Source organism: Cydia fagiglandana, chromosome 13, assembly GCF_963556715.1.
Source record: "Cydia fagiglandana chromosome 13, ilCydFagi1.1, whole genome shotgun sequence".
Taxonomy (NCBI): Eukaryota; Metazoa; Arthropoda; class Insecta; order Lepidoptera; family Tortricidae; genus Cydia; species Cydia fagiglandana.
In genome coordinates this window covers 9,362,431-9,388,982 of record NC_085944.1, presented here as the reverse complement: position 1 = coordinate 9,388,982, position 26,552 = coordinate 9,362,431, and the positions used below count along the sequence as shown (strand labels likewise).

Here is a 26,552-nt window from a genome sequence, read left to right as displayed (position 1 = left end):
ATTAGTTTGTATGCATTTATTGGAATTTATGTGTTCGTGTGTGTGTGTGTGTGTGTGTGTATGTGTGTAAGTGGGTGTGATAGTGCGTGACTACCAGGAAAGTTGCTTTGCAATTTGTGATTTGAAAACACGTCTGGAGGAGAAGAAAGGGGCAATGTTTTGGAACGATTTATTATAGGTACGTGCGATTCTACTCAGAATTTAATAGAATAGAATTTTGGCCATAATTGGTACGATGACAGGGAATATGGAATAGTGTGGTGTGACGAGTTCGGCGCGTGGGAGCGCGGAGCCCTAACTGTGACAGCAATCCAACGCAGTCTAGATGCCCGTTGAGAACATCGTGGAGGAACATTTTACCATTTATTTAAATTTTGGAAGGATCACGTGCAGTTTTTCCTCTTATATTACAAGTGTTCGATTGAAAACTAAGCTTTGGTGTATACCTGGATCACCTACACGTACAAGAAGGCGTTTCATATACGCCCGCCCATCAGATAGGTACACAAAGTCATGATGCATATGGAATACAGCATGTGTGGTCCTATTCTAGCTGTCACGTGGTATCACAAATTTGGTCGGACTGCAAAAACTGCCAGGCTACGGTGAGGCCGACCAAGCCATACGTCAACAGGTTTATTTTAGGTATTATAATCCGTTTGTTTCATTCTATTTTTCGATGAGGTAAATTGTAGCTCTCACGTGGTACCACAAAATTGGTCGGACACAGGAACCTGCCAACACAGGATTTGGCCAACCACTTTTTTATTACTGTCCTCAAAGGCAGCTATCGTACCATACAAGTTTCACACGATTTTTCGATAAACATTTTTTGATGATTTTTTTATAAATTTGGCCGGACTGCAAAAACTGCCAGGTTAAGGTGAGGCCGACCAAGACATACGTCAACAGGCTTATTTAAGCTATCATAATCCGTTTGTTTCATTCTATTTTTCGATGAGGTAAATTGTAGCTCTCACGTGGTACTAGAGATGTGCGCCGATGGCAAAATCATCGGCGGCGGCGTCCGGTGATTTTTTGACCGGCGGCGGCGGCGTGATCGGCGTAAAATCGGCGTGGCATAATTTTTGATACTGCATGAGAACGTAGCTGTAGAAACTCTACATTAAAGCCTTCTGAGTATTAACTGGGCTATCCAAAGCATGTTATGTGTGTTTTCTAAATTATTACCGAAAATTATATCCCAGCATGTCACATGGCAACCATTTATTACCAATGCCAACCTAACGGTTAACGGTAATATTAAAATAAAAAGGATACTTTAAAACGCTACATTTTAGCTAGTATACTTACTTTGTAAGCGAAATATGTACAAATAAAACACAAAAAAAAAAAATTAAGTTGCCTTAAAACTATATTGACTTTTCCCAGCCACTGTCGCTTCACCTAGGATTTGTTACGAAATAATGATAAATAAGTACTTTACATTTGTCTGAACTGAAATTTAACAGAAATCTATGTTAGAATAAAGGTGTCATCGTTTTCGAAAGTAAACGTCTCTGGCAGGTTGATTCGCTAAAGAAGAATGACTTTGAAATGTCCCGTTTTATTGAATATTAAAGGTCTACTTTGTTTTCTTCACTGCTAGCTTAGTGATGATACTTGGTGATTTAAGTTCCTATAAGTAGGTATAATTGTTTAGGTATAGCTTATTACGAAGCTTTAACAGGACTTTTATAATTTTGATTGAAATATATATTGTTAAGTAAAAGAAGCTGATAATCACCATAAATTGACTAAGAATTTATCGTGTGTAGTTTTAAATGAAATTGTATATTATGTGATAAATAAATCAAATCATATCTATCATATGATGACATATATCATACGAGAAATCATAAAATACGCAATTATAATCGCGGTGACGGCTTGCTGGAGATTTTAAGAAGAAAATAGCATGTTTATATCCTAGGATATGGACCTACTGCTATTTTCTTGACTTTAGTTCACTGATTAAATTGACAATAAACAGACTATTGATGTAAAACAAAATGCGTTCTACAAAAAAGCTGTGCGATAAAATATCAAATAATAACCTGAGATCCAGAATCGTTAAATCGTTATCACAGCTAACACCGCAACGACAAAAATGATACTAATTTGCTTCACTGGCAAATAATAAGCGAAAAAGCATAAGGATCTTTAATTTATACCTCTGACACTATCTATTCACTACGCAACATGGAATAAGATACGATGGGTATCAAAATTTCCCACGCCGATTTTTTTATAAATTTGGTCGGACTGCAAAAACTGCCAGGTTAAGGTGAGGCCGACCAAGACCTACGTCAACAGGCTTATTTTAGCTATTATTATCCGTTTGTTTCATTCTATTTTTCGATGAGGTAAATTGTAGCTCTTACGTGGTACCACAAAATTGGTCGGACACAGGAACCTGCCAACACAGGATTTGGCCGACCACTTTTATTTTTACTGTTCTCAAAGGCAGCTATCTTACCATACAAGTTTCATACGATTTTTCGATAAAAATTTTTTGATGTTTTTTTTATAAGTTTGGTCGGACTGCAAAAACTGCCAGGTTAAGGTGAGGCCGACCAAGACATACGTCAACAGGCTTATTTTAGCTATTATAATCCGTTTGTTTCATTCTGTTTAAGGCAAAATATCCAAATCTGGTTCCATTCATTCAACTAGCAACATTTACTTAACTACCCGTTTTTATTAATAAAAGTCAAATGAGGGTGGATGAGAAAAATCAGATTTGACGTTAGTGATTAAGCAAAATTGTTCTCTCGCTGTTTCTTTTAATAAATTTTTGGGTTTTTAAAGTGTAGTTTTAACATGTTTGGTCCTTCTAGAACTGGATTGTGAAAGTGTAATAAGTGCAAAAAAAACAATAGTGTAAAAGGCTAAGTGCTAATTACTGCGAGTTGGTAAGATTAGACTGTAAATATTAACTTCGATTTCGTGCACCAGTGAGGTTAATAACCTATATGAACTATTTCACTAATTGGGACATTTAAGCAGTGCTAAATGAGTTCTGGACTTCTGATACGTAAACAATATTAATTGATAATAATATTTACAAAGTGATTTGGACTAATACAATTTCGTTTCGTGAATATTTGTGAATACAAACCTTCGCCATTTTAAACTGCATATTAATAGACTATTTCGCCCGATATAGATAACTAGTGATTTAACTTTACGTAAATTGAATTCAACTATATACGGGAAAGTGGACTTTGAACTTTGTTTGTTGTGAATTCGTGTTATAAACGTAAACAATGGCTCAACTTTGTGAATCACAAAAAACGTTATCGGAACGTATTTCGAAGTTACAATCGAATACTAAAAAGACGTCTAAATCAAGATATACACTTGGTTATTTACAAGCACGCTTAGAAACATTAGAAAGTTATTGGTCTAAATATCAAAATCAATATGAGATGATTAAATCAACGGTTACGAAAACTGAACTGGAGCAATTACAATTTAATGCCGAAAGTCTGTACGAGGCAACTGAAGACATATACCTGGAATTTAAGGGATTATTAAAGGATTACTTGTTAGAATTCTCTAAAGGTCAAGGTCAACCACAATCAAATAATAGTATGCAGAGTTTTTTAACAACACATGATAGCGAGACCACTCCGATTAGAACTAAATTACCACCTTTATCGATTCCTAAGTTCGCCGGTAATTATAACGATTGGACAAGTTTTAAAGATTTATTTAAGGCCCTCGTGCATGACAACCTGCATCTAACAACGATTGAAAAACATCATTATTTAAAAACGAGTTTATCGGGAGAGGCGGAACAACTTCTAAAACATTTTGCACTCACGGAGGCTAATTACGATAAGGCTTGGAGCACACTTGAGAGTAGATACAATAATAAACGTATGATTGTCACTACAATAATTAGCCGCCTTTTAAATCAGAAGAAGATGAACACAGAATGTTTTAGAAGCTTAAAGGAAATTTTAGATACTACAAAGGAATGTTTGAATTCTCTCGACAATCTCGGCGTGGACACCTCCACTTGGGACGCAATTATCGTACATTTAGTTGTATCCAAGTTGGACTTAGAGACACACAAACAATGGGAACAGTCCCTTGGATCATCTCAAGATATACCCACATTTACCGTTTTATCATCATTTATAGAAAATCGTTTCCGGTCTATGGAGATGGTAAATGTCACACACAAAAAAGACCAACCGCAGAAAAAAGACTTAGTTAAAAATACAACAACCCAAAAACCCACAACTATGAAGTCATTTGTCACAGAAGTAAACAGCGAATGCACTTATTGCTCACAAAACCACTATATTTGTCATTGCAAAGAATTCGCCGCATTAGATGTTCCTCAACGTCAGGATTTTATTAAGAAGAATGGCATGTGTTTTAATTGCCTTGTAAAGGGTCACTCTGTTAACGCGTGCAGGCAGAGCACCACCTGTAGAAAATGTAGTCGACGACATCACACTCTGTTGCACTTCACAAACCCTAACAAGAACACAACAGTGCCTGAAAACGATACTGTAACAGCCGCTACACCTGAAACGAGCCAAACCACATCAACCGTAGTTTACAAGGCTGAGGTTGACAGCGACAGTGAGGAAGTTATTTTGGCAACTGCGCGAATTGCAGTTAAGTCGAGGAACGGCGACACGATAGTCTTGAGAGCACTGATTGATCCGTGCTCGCAGTCAAACTTTGTTACTGAAGCAGCAGCTCAACTGCTTAATCTCGAGCGCACTTCAATTAACGGAAAAATCACTGGCATATCACCTGTACCTATGACAACAAAATCACAAGTTCAGTTGAACTTTCATGCCATGAGAAATCCATCACACATAATCACAGCTAAGGCGTACGTCCTTAGACGAATCAATTCGAGATTGCCATCACAAGAGCTCCCATCAGATACCTGGCCTTCTTCTGAGATTTCAGATCTTGCGGATCCACACTTTCACAAGCCAGGATCTATCGACGTGCTATTAGGTGCAGTTGTATACGCACATATTATTCTTGATGGAGTTGTAAAACATAATGAGTCTCTGGTCGCTTTGAACTCACGATTGGGCTGGCTAGTAAGCGGCGAGGTTGCGCTGTCTGGCCATCAATCTCACAATGTTATTGTTATGCACACACAAGTCGACGTTGATCAGTTACTACGTCAGTTTTGGGAGATCAATGAATATTCACCAAACGTGAAGCCTCTGTCACAACCTGAGATACAGTGTGAAGAGCATTTTAAGAAAACTCACACTCGAAACACTGATGGTCGATACGAGCTTCGTCTACCCTTCAAGCACGAAGACGCTCCAAATTTAGGCAACTCCAGACAACTTGCTTTGAACCGCTTACATCAGATGGAGAATAAGTTTAAGCGCAGACCCGAGTTTCATGAAGAATACTGCAAGTTCATGAGGCAGTATGAGTCACTCGGTCACATGGAGGTCGTCCCTGAAACAGAAAAGAAGAATAGAGCTTACCACCTACCACATCATTCTGTTCTTCGTGCCTCGAGCCTCACTACAAAGTTGCGCGTAGTCTTTGATGGAAGCGCTAAACCTGTAGACGGAAATTCACTCAACGATGAGCTACTCATCGGCCCACCGCTGCAACAAGACATACGAGATTTAGTAACACGGTGGAGACAACATAAGTACTGTCTAGTAGCTGATATACAACAAATGTACCGACAGATACTTATCTCAAAGCAAGACGCTGATTACCAGAGAATCTTGTGGCGCGAGTCATCGGAAGAGCCGATTAGAGAATATCGGTTACTAACCGTCACATATGGCAGTTCATGTGCTCCATATCTTGCCATAAGGACACTTCATCAACTTGCAGAGGATGAACGTGGAGAGTTTCCTGAAGCTGAACTTCTAAAAACTGATCTCTATATGGACGACTTGATGACGGGCTCATCTACAGAAGAAGACACTCAACGGCTTCGATGTCGCTTAACTGAACTATTTAAACGTGGCGGTTTTCTTCTACATAAGTGGTCGTCTAATAGTGAAAAAGTTTTAAGTGAGATTCCCGATTCGCAAAAAGCATTACAAAGTTCAGTGAATATTAAAATGGATGATTCGGTGAAAGCTCTAGGCATAGCCTGGAAACCACAAAGTGATATATTTGAACTGGTAATTAACTTACCTCGGGACAACGACGTTGTTACAAAACGATGTGTGCTATCTGCGATAGCAAAAACGTTTGACCCTCTGGGTTGGCTAGCACCTTGCGTGATTGTATTGAAAATGTTTATGCAGAAGTTGTGGCTAGCCGGCCTGGATTGGGACTCTGAACTTCCCGAAGACCTGAAAACTGAATGGCAGACTTACCTGACTAATTTCGAACATATGCAAGCCATTCAGCTTCCACGTTGGTTAGGGATCACGAATAATGCGAAAATTGAATTGCACGGCTTTTGTGATGCCTCTTGCGCCGCCTACGCTGCGGTTATCTACATCAGAGTCATCACGGACAATGAGATCCAAGTAAGCCTGGTCGCAGCCAAAACTAAGGTCGCTCCCGTGAAACAGGTCTCATTGCCACGTCTTGAACTTTGCGGGGCAGTCCTATTGTCTAAATTGATACCAAATGTGAAATCTAGTCTAAATATTGATGATAATTGTGTGTTTGCTTGGACAGATTCCACAATAGTTTTGGCCTGGTTGCGTAAAACTCCAAATACTTGGAAGCCATTCGTTGGTAATCGCACCACAGAAATCTTGAATGTTACGAATAGTAGTCAATGGCATCATGTTAAGTCTGCGGATAACCCCGCGGACTGCGCCTCACGCGGTATCAGTCCTGACGAGCTGATGCAGTCACAACTATGGTGGGAAGGTCCAGCCTTTCTTCGCGAGTCTGTTGAGATTTGTTATCCTAATTTTACTATTCCTGAAACGACACTCGAAGCAAAACCGAAAGCAAAAGTTAGTTACTTATGCACCTCAGAACCCAATGAATGTACCGTGTACCTCAATAGATACTCAAGTCTACTTAGGCTTATACGTGTGACAGCCTATTGCTTTCGATTTCTCCGGCTATGTAAAGATAAAGTTCTTAAAAGGAATGATAACATAAAACTGACATACCTCACTACTGATGAAATAAAAAATGCATTAAAAACCTGTATTAGAATGTCACAGTCTGTTCACTTTGAAAATGAAATAGGATTGCTATCACAGAGCAAACCTATCCCAAAAAATAGTAACATTCACTCTTTGAATCCGATCTTAGATAATGATAAAATTATTAGAGTTGGTGGACGGCTTGTAAATGCTCAAATACCACCCGATATGAAGTCTCCTATAATTTTACATCACAAGTGTAACTTAGCAAAGCTGATTGTAATTGATGCTCATTTGAGAACACTACATGGTAGAAATTCACTAACTTTGAATCTTGTTCACCAAAAATATTGGATTCTAAGAGCGAAAAACTTGATAAAAAGGATTTTAAGATTATGTAAACCTTGTTTTACCCAAACTGCCCAAACTATGAACCCGTTGATGGGTAATTTACCACAGTGCAGAGTCAATCCGTCACGCCCGTTTTTAACCAGCGGCGTAGACTTTTGTGGTCCATTCACGCTGAAACTGTACTCTGGTAGATGCACCAAAACTTGTAAAGCTTACATAAGTGTATTTTTGTGTATGGTTACAAAAGCTATTCACCTAGAATTAGTAAGTTCACTATCTAGTGCTGCGTTTTTAGCGGCCTTTAAACGTTTCACTGCTCGACGTGGGCATTGTAAAGACATCTGGAGTGATTGTGGGACTAATTTCGTAGGCGCGTCCAAAGAATTAGATCTCGCGTTCAAAAACAGCAAATCAGCTGTCGTTGAAGAAATCGCGCAACTGTTGGCTAACGACAGCACAACATGGCATTTCATTCCTCCTGGTGCTCCTCACTTTGGAGGATTGTGGGAGGCAGGAGTTAAATCCGTAAAAGGACATTTGAAACGCGTCGTAGGTGAATCCTGCTTAACCTTCGAAGAGTTTTGCACTCTTACCACACAGGTCGAGGCTTGTGTCAACTCTCGGCCTCTTACGTTGATTAGTTCTACGATTGATGAACTCCCGTTGACTCCTGGTCATTTCTTGATCGGCGAGGCACCGGTTACTATCCCTGAAGAAAGTTTCGTTGATACTCGACCTGACTATTTAAACCGATGGCAAAAGGTACAACGTATGGTACAAAGTCTGTGGCGACGTTGGCAATCTGAGTACCTTACTATGTTGCAACATCGATACAAATGGTCCCAAAATCACCCCGACATAAATGTTGGTACAGTTGTCTTAGTAAAAGATGATCGTTTACCTCCAGGTAAATGGCTTTTGGGACGAATTGTGGCGAAGCACCCGGGAGCAGACGGCGTAACGCGTGTAGTATCCTTGCAATTTAAGGATCGTGTGTTTAAGAGACCAGTTACTAAACTGTGCCCTCTGCCTCTAGCTGCTTCAGAGCCTTAGTTAAGTGATAGTTATAGTCTTGTTTTGTAGATCCTCACTCTATACTTAAGATGTTTTTGTTTTCCACGGTTTAAAGGACCCATATAGTCCTTGGGCCGCGGCATGTTTAAGGCAAAATATCCAAATCTGGTTCCATTCATTCAACTAGCAACATTTACTTAACTACCCGTTTTTATTAATAAAAGTCAAATGAGGGTGGATGAGAAAAATCAGATTTGACGTTAGTGATTAAGCAAAATTGTTCTCTCGCTGTTTCTTTTAATAAATTTTTGGGTTTTTAAAGTGTAGTTTTAACACATTCTATTTTTCGATGAGGTAAATTGTAGCTCTTACGTGGTACCACAAAATTGGTCGGACACAGGAACCTGCCAACACAGGATTTGGCCGACCACTTTTATTTTTACTGTTCTCAAAGGCAGCTATCGTACCATACAAGTTTCATACGATTTTTCGATAAAAAATTTTTGATGATTTTTTTATAAATCTGGTCGGACTGCAAAAACTGCCAGGTTAAGGTGAGGCCGACCAAGACATACGTCGACAGGCTTATTTTAGCTATTATAATCCGTTTGTTTCATTCTATTTTTCGATGAGGTAAATTGTAGCTCTCACGTGACCCAATAAATCTGGTCGGACTGCAAAAACTGCCAGGCTAAGGTGAGGCCGACCACTTTTTTTTTACTGTCCTCAAGGTCAGGTTTCCTACCATACAAGTTTCATTCTATTTTTCGATGAGGTTTTTTTTGATGAATTTTTGTCCAACGTTTTTGCCATTTGTACAAAATCTGCCAGGTTAAGCCTAGGCCGACCAAGTGCGTTGGAATCTACTAAATGTCAGGTACCTCTACAGGGTAGGTATATTCTATTTTTTGATGAGGTTTGTTTCATGCAGCCGGCTCCCGGACTAAGGAGTTCGCAAGTGAGAAATATCGTAATAATCCTACTTTAGACTAGGTAATCAGGCAAGTAAGTATTTACCTTACTATTCCGTGTACCTATTGTTAGCATTTCATTGTCATAATTAATTATTAAAATATGTAATTTAAATATCTGTATATTTTGATAAACAGTGTTAAGACTGTTTATCAAAATATATTCATTTAATAAGTAGCGGAAGTGAGTATTTGACATTTCGTGCTGGCTCCCGATTGGTCGCGCCAGTTCTAATCGTAACTCTTCCGGTGAGACAAGATGGCGGCAACTGACGCTACGGTTGGGGGGCAGAACGAGTGAGACTACGAACGAGTGCAGATCGTGTTGTCAGATTGTTATATCCAAACGTTGTGATTTGATGTAACTTACTTAACTGTGTCGGAGAGTACGTGAATATACGTCTTGCTGAATCATCGGATTGTTTTATTGAACTGTCGTTCACAGTTCAGAAGGCGGGATTAGTCGAGGTTCTTGTATAAAAACCTTGGTGAAAAAACTTACGCCCTTGAAGGTACGTAATTGCAAATTATTGGCTTTTCTAATGTGTTAAACGCTGCGATCATATATAACTAAGGATACCGCCTTTAGGAACATTACCGTTCAAATTCTCGGGCCAAATTAGCACACATACACAATTACGCCTACATTCAAATAAGACGACGCGTTTACAGAGCCTGTAATCAAAGCTGGTAAACGAAATAATAGTCATCTTTATTACACTAATGGTACATAGCTAAGTGTAGATGAAACGCATATAATGTCAATAACTACCAATCAGCGACATTAATCCGCTAATAACCTTCTTGCTGTACGTACTGGCCGGTGAGAGTTCGCGGTTCATATTATTTGATTAGAATATGACTTGGACAGGGATAGGTTTATGCCATACAGTGAAGAACCAGTCAAATAATTCACGTATAATAATTTAATGCAGATCAAAATATAACTAGTTAAAATGTTGTTATGACATGACAGACTAACTCAACATAAGTAAATATATCATTGTTGTATAAATGTATTCCGCTATAATAAGTATTTTGTATATTTTATTATCAATCTGCATGGCAGTGCGAAGTCACGTTCAGGTATAGCCTGTCCGTTTTTCTAAGATCAAGTACGCCATAGTAAATGTATGGCGAACTTGATCTTAGAAATAGGACTGGCTATACAGTCTGCAAAATTTACATGGGTACACGAATCGGGTCAAAAATATTTGAATAGGCAGAGTCACAATAAATCCCCACTTTCAGTTCCAATGGTAATATTTTATATGTATATAGCCGGTCAAGCAAGTTTGTCAGTAGATAAGGTGCAAAATTAAAATTTTGTATAGGATCACAGCCGTTCGCGCGCTTACATTTTCTAAATTTGCCGCTCTTATAATATTTTAAACTTTCGCGTTTTGAACACATATTAACTCACATTATACGAAACAAAACTGATTTACGTCGGTAAATCAAGGTAATTGAATATAATTCGCGTTAGACCCGTCTATAATGTGAGTTAATATATGTTTGCCGCTCTTTTCTACTGACGAAAATGGCTTGAGAGAGAACCTACATAAATGTGACAGTAGAGGGTGGATTCAAATGATCAACATTTTCAGAGAATGTGTGTATTTGTTAAATTAATTCAAAAAAAACATGATAGCATGATAGGAAAAATGTATCTACATATAGGAGACCGGGTATGATTATCTCACGGGTTATATCTCATGAATAGAACATATTCTAGATACCTTGCCAGACATCCACTCAATTTCATGTCTCTCTAATTGGACAGCTTTTTTCCATAGTTCTTTGCGAATAGCATCTTGTGGGAATCTGAATAGAAGGTAATGTAAAATGACAATACCAAATTTGATTATTAATTTGAAATAACTAGGTAGTTTTTTTATAGCTCCATCTCATGAAATAAAAAAGAAAAATACAAATCTGTAAGAAGGAATTTATTACTACATTTATAATTATATAGAGAATACCTAAACCAAACACAAGTTAATAAAATAGTCTATTTCATTTAGCATAACACCATCCCTATTATCCTCGCAATTTAAAAAGTCGTATGTTGTTATGAAAGTCGTATGCAGTTGTTACGTTTTAGCTTAGCACGGTAGTATCGAAAACAAATCGTCATGTTTTTTCCAAATTCTACTGAAGTTATCTGTTTACTACAAGTGAAAAGTGATTCCACTGTCCTTGGTATGAACTAAAATAACTTCTGCACCACTTCACGACACATGAATATATTTTTAATTACAAAAAAACGTTGTTTTTATAAATCAATTTAGCCATTTGTCACTGACTGTCATCTCGGTCGTACTGAGATTGCCAATCGAGCAGTTTGTAAGTACCGCCTATCGCGGGGTAGTTTGCGTTGGGTCATAATTGAGCGGACAGAATACTTCCATGTATAGCATTTCGCTGGTTAAACGATATTTATTATGTATATTTTTCTTCTTTCTTGTTGATAACTTGAAGTTATTTCACTATCATAAGTTTGTTATGAAACAAAAACGGTTAAGCGCTTTGACCGATACAAATCTTCTTTTTTTAAAGGGTTAGACAATTACATTCTCGTTTTATTTTTCTGTCGTTGTAGTAAACGTGTAAGACACTAAATAAAGACAATTGAGTGTAAGGCACGCATGACTTTGTAACTGTTGTTTACATCTGTCTGCACTTGTTTTCACAATTTATAAATATTCTGCAAGTCTCAAATTGAGTTAGTGTATGTTATATACAGCAGTTTACAATAGTTGACAATAAGTTTACAAAAGTTTACAAAGTTACAATTGTTCTAGCAGTCTCAAATTGCATTAATGTATGTTATATACAGTGTCTTACAGTAGTTTACAATAGTTTACAATGAGTTTACAAAAGTTACAAATTTACAATTGTCCTGGTACTCTCAAATGGCGTTGGGGTATGTTAAATATAGTGTTTACAGTAGTTTACAATGAGTTTACAAAAGTTTACAAATTTACAATTGTTCTGAAAGTCGCAAATTGCGTTAGTGTATGTTATATACAGTGCCCTGCAGTAGTTTACAATAGTTTACAATGAGTTTACAATAGTTTACAAATTTACAATTGTTCTGGAAGTCTCAAGTTGCATTAGGGTATGTTAAATATACTGTTTACAGTAGTTTACAATGAGTTTACAAAAGTTTACAAATTTACAAACATTCTGAAAACGTCAAATATCCATAGTATATGCCAGATAAAGTATTTTACAGTGCTTTACAACATTTTACAGTGAGTTTACATGTGTTTACACATTTACAAATGACGAAGAAAGTTGAAATTTTTCATAAGTAAGGTTGTATGTAAAGATACAGTAATTACAATGGTGCTTACAAAGACTATTTTCATATTAGTAACAGTTTACAAAAGGTTTTACTAGATTAAGAGTATAATTGATATTCTCAATTAGCTTTTAACCATAGGTGACTCAGTAACATTTTTAGAACATTCACTTTTGGTGGAATTTTGCAGTTATAATCATGGCAAGTGGAAAAGAGTCGAGTCCAGGACCGTCTCGTAAACGAAAAAGAGACGAGTCGTATGAAGAGGATGACAGCTATACCCCAGAGCGCCAAAGACGTCGGCACTCTGGGCATCGCAGCAGCCGTAGCCGGTATAGAAAGAGCAGGAAGGTGAGGCGTTCGAGATCTCGTCGGCGAAGGACACCCAGTTCTTCACGTCGTCAGCACGAGCACGAGCTGACCAGATTACGATCAGGTGAACCCCAATCAGTCACACCAGCTGAACCTATCCAGATGACCCCGGCAGGTGCAGATACAGCTTCACAGGAATTGCCTAACTCATCTGTTAGTAATAGGGAGATGATAGATTTTGCTACACAATTTAAAGAACTCATTCAGACTATGAAAGCGGGAGGCAGTAATGAAAGATTTCCGACTATGAATGTTATACCTGAATATGACCCTGCTAAACGGACGCAGACTATTAGTACATGGTTATTGAAGGTTAACGAATGCGCGCAAATTTATGGCTGGACAGAAAGACAAACAATCCATTATGCCTTGCCGAAGTTAGTAGGCCTCGCACAACAATGGTATCAAGGATTGCCAAGTCTCCTGTTTTCATGGTCTGAGTGGCAGGAGAAACTGAAATCAGCCTTTCCAAGTGACGAGAATTATGGGCGACTGTTGACTGAAATGTTGGCCTGTAAGGCGCGATTTGGTGAATCGTTAGAGGAATACTATTACAAAAAGATTATTTTCTTGAATCGTTGTAATATAACGGGTAAGAACGCAATAGACTGTCTGTTGTTCGGTATTGAGGATAGGTCCGTAAGGACAAGCGCAGAGGCTGCTCAATTCACAGAGCCTGATAAATTGTTAGTATACTTAAGAAACGTCAAAACTACAAAACCCAGTGAAAGGACCAACACATCTTTTCAGGCCGGCACGTCCGACAATAGGCGTCCTAGGTTTAATAAATCTGTAACCAGTAATAATGAACCTAAAAGTAACACAAAATGTTACAATTGTGGCGAAGAGGGTCACCCATATTTTAAATGTAAACTTCCAATCAAAAGGTGCAACTCATGTAATAAAGTTGGGCATATTGCTAGCGATTGCCTTTCAAAGAAAGAAAATACTGAGAAAAAGACTGTTTTACGCATATCGCTTAAGCAGGGTAATGATACTAAATATTTTAAATCCGCGATAGTAAATGGTAAAGATTTGGAATGTTACATAGATTTCGGCAGTGAATGCACTGTAGTGAGGGAATCGGTCGCTCACAAATTATCAGATGATTGGATTCTAACAGACTTGCCGGTGCTTATAGGATTCGGTGAAGGACTAGTTAACTGCATAGGAAAGTTTAATGTCAATCTGAAAATAGACTCGGCTCAAGCGGGCTTGGAAGCGTTGGTTGTCCCAGATAATCTTTTGAAAGTTCCTCTGTTGGTAGGGCAAACATTTACCGAACAAGAACATATTGTTGTTTATAAAACTAGTAAAACGCTTAAAATATCAACAAACACATTGCAGGTTAAAGAAAATATACCATTGTATGTTCATGAGTCGGTGAATGTTAGGGGCTATACGGTTGTAGATGTGTATTCGAAACCAACGTATAATGGTGATTTATTTATTGAGCCAAGTATGTGTTTACAGCCAAGAAAAGAATACGACAGTATACAAAGTGTGATTAAAATGGTAGAAGGTCATGGTCAGGTGGTGATCAAAGGTCTAGTGGCAGAGGGCTTTAGTTTAGATAAAGACGTATTGTTAGTCCGTGCGATACCTTTAAAGGAAGCTCCTATGCCTGCAGAAACATTTAACGTCAATAGGGTCGAATGTAATAATGGTAATCAAGGCAGCGATTCCTTGATTGATGAAACAATGGTAAATGTAGATAAAAATATAAAGGATGATGACCGGCATAAATTAGTTGATTTGTTAAATGAGTACAGAGATTGCTTCGCGTTTTCGATCAAGGAGCTAGGGTGTGTTACCAACACGGAAATGAGTATTAAACTTAATGACCCTACACCTGTGGTATATAGACCATATCGGTTACCCCTTTCAGAGCGAGAGGTAGTTAGGGATATAGTTCAGGAACTAGAAGAATCGGGTATCGTGCAACAGTCTTCTTCAGAATACGCATCACCGATTTTGTTAGTTAAAAAGAAAACAGGCGATTACCGCCTTTGTGTGGATTTTAGGACTCTCAACAAACGTACAATCAAAGAACATTATCCTCTCCCGAGGATAGATGATCAATTAGATAACCTTTCTGGTCATAAATTTTATACAGCTTTAGACTTGGTTTCTGGATATTATCAGATCCCCATGGCTGAACCCTCGAGACACCTAACTGCGTTCATAACGCCGGACGGGCATTATGAGTTCACAAGAATGCCCTTTGGGTTAGTTAATGCACCGTCCACTTTTCAAAGGGCAATCAATAACATTTTAGGTAACGCTAGATTCAAAGACGCTCTAGCATACATGGATGATGTGAACATTCCGTCGAAGACTGTTGATGAAGGACTTATTAAATTGAGGGAGGTATTAGAGCTGTTTCGCAAATCAGGGCTGACGTTAAATCTTAAAAAGTGTCACTTTTTGATGCAGTCCATAAATTATCTCGGGTTTGAAATTAGCGAGGAGGGTATACGGCCTGGTGTTAGCAAGATAGAAGCGGTAGAGAAATTTCCCAGACCTACAGACCAGCACAAGGTAAGACAATTCATCGGTTTAGCGAGTTTCTTTCGCCGGTTTGTCAAAGGGTTTTCGGCACTTGCAAAACCCTTAACTCAACTATTGAAGAAGGATGCCCGCTGGACATGGGGGGAAGCTGAAGAAAACGCATTTGTTACATTGAAAAATGAGTTAATTAAACGACCGATATTGTCCTTTTACGACCCTTCATATGAAACCCAGGTTCACACAGATGCCTCGAAACATGGGATAGCGGGCATACTTCTTCAAAGACGAGATAAAGACTCTCCATTTACTGCAGTCGCATACTTTAGTAGGCAGACTTCGCCGGAAGAAGCAAAGTTCACCTCTTATGATTTAGAGACTCTTGCCGTAGTATGTTCCGTGCAGCGCTTTCGTGTGTACTTGTTAGGTATTTCCTTCACCATTGTCACTGATTGTAACTCGCTTAGAGCCACCTTTGATAAGAAAGACATGTTACCGAGAGTGGCGCGCTGGTGGAGCATACTCCAAGAATACGACTTCAATATTGTATACAAGCCTGGCTTAACCATGGCTCATGTTGATGCGTTGAGCCGTAATCCCCCTGATTTAAAATCGACCCCTGTTTTAAATATTCGAAATATTAGTTCCAATTGGATAACTACGGTACAGAGCAGTGATCCCGAACTTCAGAGGATAGTAAACATACTTAATGACCCAGAAAGCAATAATGTTGTAGAAATCAAAAATAACTACTTGGTCAAGAGGGGGTTGTTATTTAGGAAAACTGAAGACGGTGATCGCTGGGTTGTACCAAAAGGCGTCAGATGGCAGGTGCTGAAGGCTAGTCATGATGATATTGGCCATTTTGGTTTCGACAAAACCTATGAGAAAATTAAGAGCAATTATTGGTTTGCTAAAATGAGACGATTTATTAAGAAATACGTCGATTCGTGCTTAGAGTGTGCGCATGCGAAGGTACCATCAGGGAAAAAGGCTGGTGAACTACATCCCATTGAAAAAGTTGACCGACCGTTTCATACTATCCATATTGACCACCTGGGTCCCTTCGTACGCAGCAAAAGGAAAAACGCTTACTTACTTATAATAATAGATGCGTTCACAAAATATATCATGTTAATTCCAGTGAAAAGTACAAAAGCTGTTCATTCGATTAGAGCTATTAAACATTACTTCCACACTTTTGACGTGCCAAAACGGCTAATATCTGATAGAGGGACATCGTTCACGGCTAAAAGTTTCAAAAAGTACTTACATTCTCGAGGGGTCAAACATATCCTCAACGCAACCGCGACACCACGTGCCAACGGGCAAGTTGAGAGATACAACCGAACGGTTTTATCTTCTCTTACTGCTGTTACCCATGGTAAATCGGAAACGTCATGGGACGAATATGTTGACGAAGTACAATGGGGTTTAAACAACACTATTAATAAGGGCACGGGTAAGACACCTTCGCAAGCACTTTTTGGTTTTAGATTATCTGGAATGTCAGACTCAGTGCTACAATCACACATTGAAAATGACGATTCAGTGACGCAGAGTGACGATACACAAAATAAGAGTACGGTAGAGACTAATCACTCACTTGAAGATATTCGTAGTGAAATTTCTGAGCATGTCCGGTTAAATCAAGAAAAGCAAAAAGCAGCGTTTGATAAGGGTAGAAAACAGCTCACTTTTCAGGTTGGGGATTTAGTAAGGTTAGAGAGGGACATACCATCGAGTGGGCAGAGTAGAAAGCTAGTATCTAAACTTCGGGGCCCGTATCGCGTTGTTGAAGTACTTGACAATGATAGGTACGTTGTGGAGGACACTCCACTCTCTCGAAAGGGTAATAGACCGTTTAGTGGGATTTTCTCAGTTGACAAAATGCATCGTTGGATGGTATTCAATAGGAGTAATGATATTGATTCTAGCAGTGAAAGTGATGAGTCGTAACTTTTGATTGGCAAGGAAGTGTAATGTAAAAGTCTCGCATCTGGGCGAAGGAAGTATTATATACAATTAACAATGATATGAGTAGATCAGTAAAATGTGTAACGAGTTAATATGTGTTACGATAGAATTATTACAATTCATTGAAGTTATGGTTGATTAACGTGTACATTGACTTGTTGAGACTCTTAATGTCGAATTCAAGGCTATAGAGAGTATTGGAGACATTAAGGGGCTCCAGTACTATGATTAATTGTTATGAGACAATATTGAAGACATGAAGGGGCTTCAGTATTGTGATTAGTTATACGAGGCAGTATTGGAGACATGAAGGGGCTCCAGTATTGTAATTAGTTATATAAGTCAGTATTGGAGACATGAAGGGGCTCCAGTATTGTTATTATTTATATGAGGCAGTATTGGAGACATGCAGGGGCTCCAGTACTGTGATTAGTTTATATGAGGCAATATTGGAGACATGAAGGGGCTCCATGTTGTGATTAGATTATATGAGGCAGTATTGGAGACATGAAGGGGGCTCCAGTACTGCGATTTATATGTAAGTTGTGTTTTGGAAATGTCCAATATAAATATTTAAAATGATCGCATCATTATTGTTAAACCAGTGTTATGGATAGATAATATGTTACAAATATAACATAGTAGAATAAGTATGAAAAGCAAATGGATCCTAATTTTGTTAACATTTTAAAATTAGGAAAATAAACATTATTATTGTCAAATTAAACCCTAACTGTTGAAATTGAGGCATGTCATAGTTTATAGTTTACTGATTACTGGCATTTTATCGAGACGATAAAAAGTCAGGAAAGGCCGACTGTTAGCATTTCATTGTCATAATTAATTATTAAAATATGTAATTTAAATATCTGTATATTTTGATAAACAGTGTTAAGACTGTTTATCAAAATATATTCATTTAATAAGTAGCGGAAGTGAGTATTTGACATTTCGTGCTGGCTCCCGATTGGTCGCGCCAGTTCTAATCGTAACTCTTCCGGTGAGACAAGATGGCGGCAACTGACGCTACGGTTGGGGGGCAGAACGAGTGAGACTACGAACGAGTGCAGATCGTGTTGTCAGATTGTTATATCCAAACGTTGTGATTTGATGTAACTTACTTAACTGTGTCGGAGAGTACGTGAATATACGTCTTGCTGAATCATCGGATTGTTTTATTGAACTGTCGTTCACACTATGTACCAAAAGGTACCGTCATCGACATAATAAGCATCAAGTAAGTATCATTGTTTGGTTTTGTCTAGGATTTCCTGTAATAAAGGTCATAAGGCAAAATACAAATAGGTAACCTTATGCTAAATGGCTCGTGAATACAAATGAAACGCCCCGCTTCGTGTAATAGAATAGAAATGCAAATTACCTATTCTTTTCGTGAAACTTACTTCACCTTAATATTTACGAATAGTTAAGTAGGGTGGTACCTACCTACTTATTTTTAAACTTTTATAATTAGTTAAAACAATCCGGTTATGCTACATCTGTTTAATTTTACGCCGACAGTCCACTGTCCAATGGCACCAATTCTTTAAAATCCAGTAGGTGACATGACTCCATTTAAGATCGATTTTCCTAGGATACTAAATGATACGTCTAAATATGGATGTCGAAGTATTTGTATGGAGACGGCCGCTATATGACGGCACCGCTATCCTAGGAAAACCCGAGCTTTAATACACTTCCAAACGGCACTCTTAAAACGTAAGGCATGGTCAATGCTATTTTAATTGTATTGCAGGGTCACATAGCGGGTGAGGCTCTCACCAGCCTGTTCACCGGTCGCCGGCGCCAGGAGGTGGTTGAGGTGCTTCCCCGCAACTATTCCATGGACCAGCCGCCGTCCGGCCCCTGCGCCTACGAGATAGCCACGTTTCTCAACTGCGCGGCGGAACGTCAGGACCTGACTGAATGCGCTGCTTTCCAAGAGGCGCTTAAGCAGTGCAAGAAGCGAAATGGTTAGCACGAATCTTGTATCTAATTTATTCCTGGGGGCACGAGATTTTCCATATAACTTTTCCTTTTAATAAATATTTTTTTGTAAATAGAAATAATTAGCAGTAGTTGAGAACTCGGTGGCGGTAATAAATATATATACTACTTTTTTGCAGGTCTCTGAATCCAACTGACATACCTACTACTGCAGCTATCCATCACCTATCTTACACCACGTCAGTTTTAATGACTTATCCCAAATAAAGCCACTCACCAAATCTTAAATCTTTCATTTTAAAGACCAGATACAACATGTGGTTCAATCTAGAGACGTTTGGATAGGAATAAAACAAAATGTTACAGTGTGTATATAAAACTTAATATTTATTTACACGAAGTACATATATGTTGTGACATTTTGTTGCATAAATAAAAATATTTTCGCTTCAATTCAAAATAAACTTAATAGGTTTCTTTATGGGATAACAATAAACTTTTCGAGATATATCGGTTTCAGGATCCTGTTTATATAAATATAAACTTAATTATTCGATTCAAACCTCACGTAAAAGTCTGCAAGTTTTCTATCAAAAATATATAAAACAAGGATTACGTGAGCTGAGAAACTATTTTATTTACATTATTGTAACTAAATTTATTTCTGTACAAGTTTTGTAATAAGTAAATCAGATATTTTACAATTTGGCACATTGAATACTTCGGAGAGGGGTATGGGCGTGGAGGAAATCGATCGGCGTCTAATATAATGCCTGATTAATTCTTTGGATTTGACTGTACCCTTAGCACAGAGGACTGAATTGATCAACGGTGCCCACTAACTAGAGTAACATCGCTATCATATATATATGAACTGCCAGATCGCTCACATATATCTATATGAACACGCCTCAACTGTCAAGTCATTAAGATGGCATGTTAATACATGTTGAGCACCTTGCCCGATATGGTATAGTCTTGGGTCGCCCCATTCGTTTGTCGTCAAGTTCTTAAATTAGTCCTATTCTGCTTTCGTCACCGATTGATTCTACATTCGTCGCAATCGTCGGTGGCTTTCAATGTAGAATGACGAACCCAAGACGATACCCCCGATATTATACATATAGTATGTATAAGTAATAGCGACTGTACTTTACAGGCCCCTGATGGGCCTTGACAAGCTAAGCCAACACTTTTTTCCCGTCCTCTGTGCCCTTAGCTCGCGAGAGCCGTTTGCGCAGACCCTTTACTCACTACTGAATACTCCAAACGAACCAATATAACATATCACGATACGTAATATAAAAATCGGAAATCTAAACTATAGACCGACCGCTTAAATGGGCGTATGCCTGCCGCCCGCACCTACCCTTAGTCGTCCTACCCCGTCGCCCCCATACCGCGCAGGCGAGGACTCATTTAAGCGGTCGCTCTATAGTACCTACTGGTTTGCTTGAGGTACTCACAGTAGAAGGGAGTAACAACTCAGGTTAGGTGTAGGTACTGACCGCTAACAACTACCTAGCGACTAACAATAACCAACATGTTAAATCAATTTACGTACAAAACGTTATTAAGCTCCGCTTTAAGCTTAATTGGACAAGCCCAAAACGGGTCAAAAGTTATTACAAAAGTCAGGCACATTTAAGTGAAGTGACCTAGCAATATGCACTGGCTCGGAATATGCTCCAAACATGTTTAACAAAGGTGTAACATTATTGATTCCAGATTTGTAACATTTTACTAACTTTTAGATTTGTAACAAAGAAATTTTGAGAGGACGTGAAACAAACAGATAAAACGGCACTAAAATAGACACATTTAACAGTGAAGGATTCGTTCGATTGTCGTACGTTCGCCTTAATCACTAAAATTTAACTAAAGTATACTTTAACGCTTAAGCTAAATCAGTCTAATTCTTAAAGCGACATTAAACATATGTCCAACAATAAAGTTTGAACGAATGCTACAATCACCACACTGGAAATTCATAAGGCCACTAGGTTCAATAGTTTACAATTACAAACAATTCATCAGATTTTTTTTAACTTACGTATTCGTAACTCGGAAATTATAATTACAATTTACAACGAAATCTAACCTATGTTAATATGGCGGATCGTTATAATTACGTGAAAATAAATCACAATGTCGTTTTATCCAGTATATATTCGATTCGGATTCGAGGTTAGTTTCATTGAAATGGCTGAATAGATTTTTCGAAATCAATAAAAGTGGACATTCCATAGATTTGTATGACAGTAATTTTATCAATTTGAAAAATTACAAATCAAATTTAGGCTTTGTAAGTTAAATACGAATGCATTTTTGTGTAAATTGCAAGTATTCAATGGGTTGTTAGAGGATTTTAAATGTTCTCGTGTGCGTATTATTCTCTATGTAACGCATTACTTCAATATATTATCATCCACAATTTCATATAACATTTGAATATAAAACATCACAAAAATAATGCACCAGCGCATAAATACGATACGATAAACCAATGTAAACTTCGGACCAACCGACTTCTAGCTGTCCGAGTATAGAAAAATAATTTAAAGCTTATCACAATCATTCACTCAGTGTATCGTATCCCTCCCCTTTACTATAATCTACTTTACGTTAAATCTTAGTTTAGCGCTAATAACATTATAATAATTTTGACGACCGGTCTGGCCTAGTGGGTAGTGACCCTGCCTGCGAAGCCGATGGTCCTGGGTTCGAATCCCAGTAAGCAAGTAAGGCATTTATTTGTATGATGATACAGATATTTGTTCCTGAGTCATGGGTGTTTTCTATGTATTTAAGTATTTGTCTATTATATATATCGTTGTCTGAGTACCCACAACACAAGCCTTCTTGAGCTTACTGTGGGACTTAGTCAATCTGTGTAAGAATGTTCTATATAATATTTATTATTTATTATAACACCCAAAGCATGCAGTCAAACATTAACTAATATAACTATCATATGAAGTACAGCTTCTCGGTCGAGCTAAACATAGATTCGAACGTATCCTTGCATAGTTAGCGGGATCGAACTTTACATAGGTCTCGTATTTGTATACGAAGTCATTAAATTTTATTTTATCGTGTACGCTATAGGAATAACCGTAAATCTATAAGCATTCACGTATTTACAATAGCACGATTATCTCAAATATGACACAAAATATTTGATACGCGATGTCAAACCGAGATGCGAACTCGTCCAGAGAAGCGTCATCCAGCGACCGCCGCTCTCATATTTTTTCGGTGCGGGCATATCGGTTCGAAATCGACGCGAGTCAGAGCGAGACGGACGGACGGGCGGTCTCGTCACAAGCGCATCTCCCACAGGATGAGGTGGGCGTCTTTGGGGTTGGGCTCGGCGGCGGGCGAGGGCCGCTCGGCGGCGTCGGCCGTCTGCCGCCAGTCCACGTAGCCGCGCCCGCCCACCACCGTCACCACGGAGCGCCGCGCCGCGCCCTCGCCCACCACGTAGTCCGCGCCGCGCAGGCTGCGCGCCGCCGGCTTGTTGGCGGCGCGCTCGGCCGGCGCCGGGCCCGACGACGCCGAGGAGGCGCTCGAGTCGGGCGTCGACGCGGACACGGGCGCCAGCCCGGCCGCCCCGGACGCGCCCGAGCTCGTCCGCGACACGCCGCGCAGCGCCATCGACTCCTCGCTGCCCGACGACGTGCAGAGGCTGGACGCCCGGGAGTCGACCGACCAGCTCGACAGGTCGAGGCTCCTCGGCCGGCCGGCTCGCATGCGGAGCCGCCGGTCGAGGGTGCTGACGCGGAACGGGATGGCCGCCAGCTCGGGGTCGCTCCGCCGGAGCGCCTCGCCCCCGGACCCGCTGACGTCGCTCTCCCCGGCGCAGTCTTTCACGAACATGAGATCGCCGTACAGCCCGTACACGTCGCAGGCGTTCAGGTTGGCACATTTGGGAAGAGTTTTGCTGAGGCGGACGTCCCCGGGCTTTTTGCGGCGCACGACGGCCGATTGCACGCGTTGCGGGCGGTACGGGCTCAGCTCCTCCGATATCCGCCTCTCCAGTTTGGGTTTTTCGCCGTCCTCTTTCGACATCTCCTCTTTGTATTCGTGGAGGACGCTGTTTTCGGAGAGGGTGGCTTGGTACGCGCGAGCGTTGGATAGATTCCGTCGGACGACGTTGACGTCGACTTCCTTCGTCTCCGGTAGTAGTGGAAGCAGGAAACTGACGGGACCGGCATGTGCGTGGTATGACACCCCGATATGTCCACCGATAAGTGGTAACCCTTCGAGCTTGGGCAGAGGCACGGTGACGCTAACGCCGGCGGTCGTACCGACCCAAAGAAGCCCTTGCACAGCGAGCAAAGCAGAGACGTAGGCGGGTTTGCTTCCCTCCCTGGCTCCGATCGTCTTGGCCACATCGGCAGCGATATCAATATTCTGCAGATGCTCGAACGTTTCGGCGTGGTAAAGACTCACGTACGTGGAATCCGTGCATGCGGCCCAAAGTCCGACGCCAGAATGCGCTAAGTACCTTACAGAGCGGTCGCTGTCACCTTTAAGTTCTAATATGCGTAATATTTCAGCTGTCAGCGCGTTTATAGCGAAGACTCTTCTTCCGCAAGAAGCGTAAATTATCCCATCGACAGGCAGTACGCAGTGCACAGGCTGGTCGCCTAGCTCTATAGCTAGCGGTTCCTGAAGGGCCCACGAGTCGTCATGGTTCCTTCGGTAGACTGACACTCGCCCGTTGGCGAGTCCCACGAACATGGCGTCGCAGTGGTACTTGATCTGCGTGACCGGCGCGATGGTGTTGACTTCGGCCAGCTTCTCCTGTTTCTCGGGCTCGACGCCGGAGAAGACGATGATTTTCTTGTCGTCAGTGCCGAGCCACACTGTGTCGCCGCACAGCGTGGTCACTTGACGGATCCCTTTGGCATATTCCATTGAGGTCACCTGAACAAGTGAAAACAATGGATTAGGTACATTACTTACAACACTTTGTTGTTTAAACATGTACGAACCCCGATGCAAATTAGTTCGTCTAGTTCCACACAACAATTTTGTTTATTCTAATAAATTTTACACATGAACATAAAATGACCCAGTAATGGGAACCATAATAGTAATGTTTGAGACTTTTATTGGTGAAAGAATGTACTTTTCAAAAACGTTGTCCAAATCATATTATCCTATCCTACAACACTGCTGCATGCATGGGCTCGAGATAAAATTGTTAGTAGGTAAATTGGCAGAACCGTGTTGCTTATCCTAGTATTAGCCTCCTTTTCACATCTGTTATATTCCTACCCGTCAAATCGTTATTGTAGAATATTACCATATAAAATTAAACTACATTAATATAAGCATAATATGAGTAATTTTTAAACTGAAACATTACTTTTGTACAAACGCGAGAACCTCAAAAAATGGTCTTTGACGAAAACATATGCATCGGGGCTCGTAATGTACAGAATAGCGTACCTTGGTGTCGAGCAGCTGCAGCGTGACGAGCGTCTTGAGCTTGGCGGCGCGGTGCGTGAGCACGGCCACGTGGCTGTCGGGCGCGGAGCCGGCCGCGCACACCCACAGCAGCGAGCGCGCGCGCCGCATGGACGCGCCGCGGCTCGACGACGACGACGTGTAGAAGCAGCCGCAGCGGACCTGACCGAACAAACGACACTCACACATTACCATTGAAATAGTACACAGATTGTAGAACAAGAGCCCATACACTAGGAATCCTCTAGACCGAGTTTAGAACAATTATTTCATGCAACCGATGATGCCAAAAATGCGGGGGCGCGCGGGACGAGGTCAGCGAAGTCCCGTGCCGTGATTGATCCGTTCAAAGACACGGACGTCACACAAAGACACTTTCGATTCGAACATGGAGTAAAATTACCGTATGCGTGGCAGAGGGGCTAGCGCGACTATGCTAAGTCTGGAGGATGTTTTGTCTGTGCAAGAGCCTAAACAACCTTAATTCGAAGCAATTAATAGTAATAGGTCGAGGATAAAACGGGTATTTATACTAGAGTACCTAAGTAGATGAATTGCACTTAGATTTTGCAAGATATACAGTCAGCAGCAGAAGTTGCTAAGCGGGCGAGGTGTTCAAAATTACCTTGGTTCGCTCTTATGCTCTTACAATAAAGTCGTGTCAAGATCATTTTCAACACTTTACCCACTTAGCAACTTCTGCCGCTGACTGTACAATAATACTACATGTATATTTTACCATATTTTAATTCGGGTCCTACTACTTGGACCCGTGCGGCTTGTCCGGTGGTTGTATGGCAGATTTTGAACTATACATATTGCAAAGCTAGGTTCTAATAGATGTTTTTAATATGCCATTCCACAACCAAACTGCACTCGTGCTTGCCAATTAAGTAGGTAGTTAAATTAAACGACATACTCCCTGTCGTCGATCTACCTCTGTGAGATACTTGGAAGAGTGCACTGGTGTGGCGGCCACGAAAAGCGGCATTTTATGAACATGTGGGTGCTGTGGCGCGGGCAACCGACAAGCAGGTGAATTCGCCGAAGCTTGCGCTGGCTGTGCTAAGCGCAACTCCGTAGCACGCGAACCGGATGAAATGTTTACTTTGTATTAAAGTCTCGCTCACCTCTGTGAGATACTTGGAGGAGTGCACCGGTGTAGCGGCCACGAAAAGCGGCATCTTGTGAGCAGGTGGATGCTGCGGCGCAGGTAACCGCCACGCGGGAGAGTTCGCGGAAGCTTGCGCGAGTTGTGCGAGGCGCAGCTCGGTGGCCCAGGCGAGGCGCGCGCCGGGCTCCTGCGCGCGGAACGTGACCGGCTCCTCGCGGCCCCGGATCGTCAGTTGTAGACAGCATGAGTCCACCCACGCCATTTCGTCGTCTTTTTTCTGAAAACGGTTGAAAATTTAAATATTAACGTTAAATATTGTACAACCAGCCGCCATTCCATAGGTCTGACTCCCGTTAAAAACATAATTACGGATCTTGACTTACACATAGCAAAACTAAAAGTACAGATTTTTTTTAATGTTGACCTTAAATGTT

At 40.4% G+C, this 26,552-nt stretch overlaps 2 protein-coding genes across 6 annotated transcripts in view; one reads left to right on the top strand and one right to left on the bottom strand.

The window, feature by feature from the left end:
• LOC134670190 (coiled-coil-helix-coiled-coil-helix domain-containing protein 10, mitochondrial-like) overlaps window positions 1-19,808 on the top strand; it is a 29,714-nt gene extending 9,906 nt beyond the window's left edge. The window contains exons 3-4 of the mRNA XM_063527887.1: window positions 19,336-19,552; window positions 19,706-19,808. Of these exons, the coding sequence (XP_063383957.1) occupies window positions 19,336-19,552; window positions 19,706-19,713 (225 nt within the window). The 3' untranslated portion in view covers window positions 19,714-19,808. The remainder of the gene's footprint in view (window positions 1-19,335; window positions 19,553-19,705) is intronic.
• Window positions 19,809-21,931: 2,123 nt separating this feature from the next.
• Window positions 21,932-26,552, bottom strand: part of LOC134670194 (rho guanine nucleotide exchange factor 10) — a 65,426-nt gene continuing 60,805 nt past the window's right edge. For all 5 annotated transcript variants that reach the window (XM_063527894.1, XM_063527895.1, XM_063527892.1 and 2 more), the window contains 3 exons: window positions 26,135-26,395; window positions 24,987-25,166; window positions 21,932-24,458 (listed from right to left, as the gene is read on the bottom strand). In XM_063527894.1, coding sequence (XP_063383964.1) covers window positions 22,848-24,458; window positions 24,987-25,166; window positions 26,135-26,395 — 2,052 coding nt within the window. In that variant the 3' untranslated portion in view covers window positions 21,932-22,847. The remainder of the gene's footprint in view (window positions 24,459-24,986; window positions 25,167-26,134; window positions 26,396-26,552) is intronic.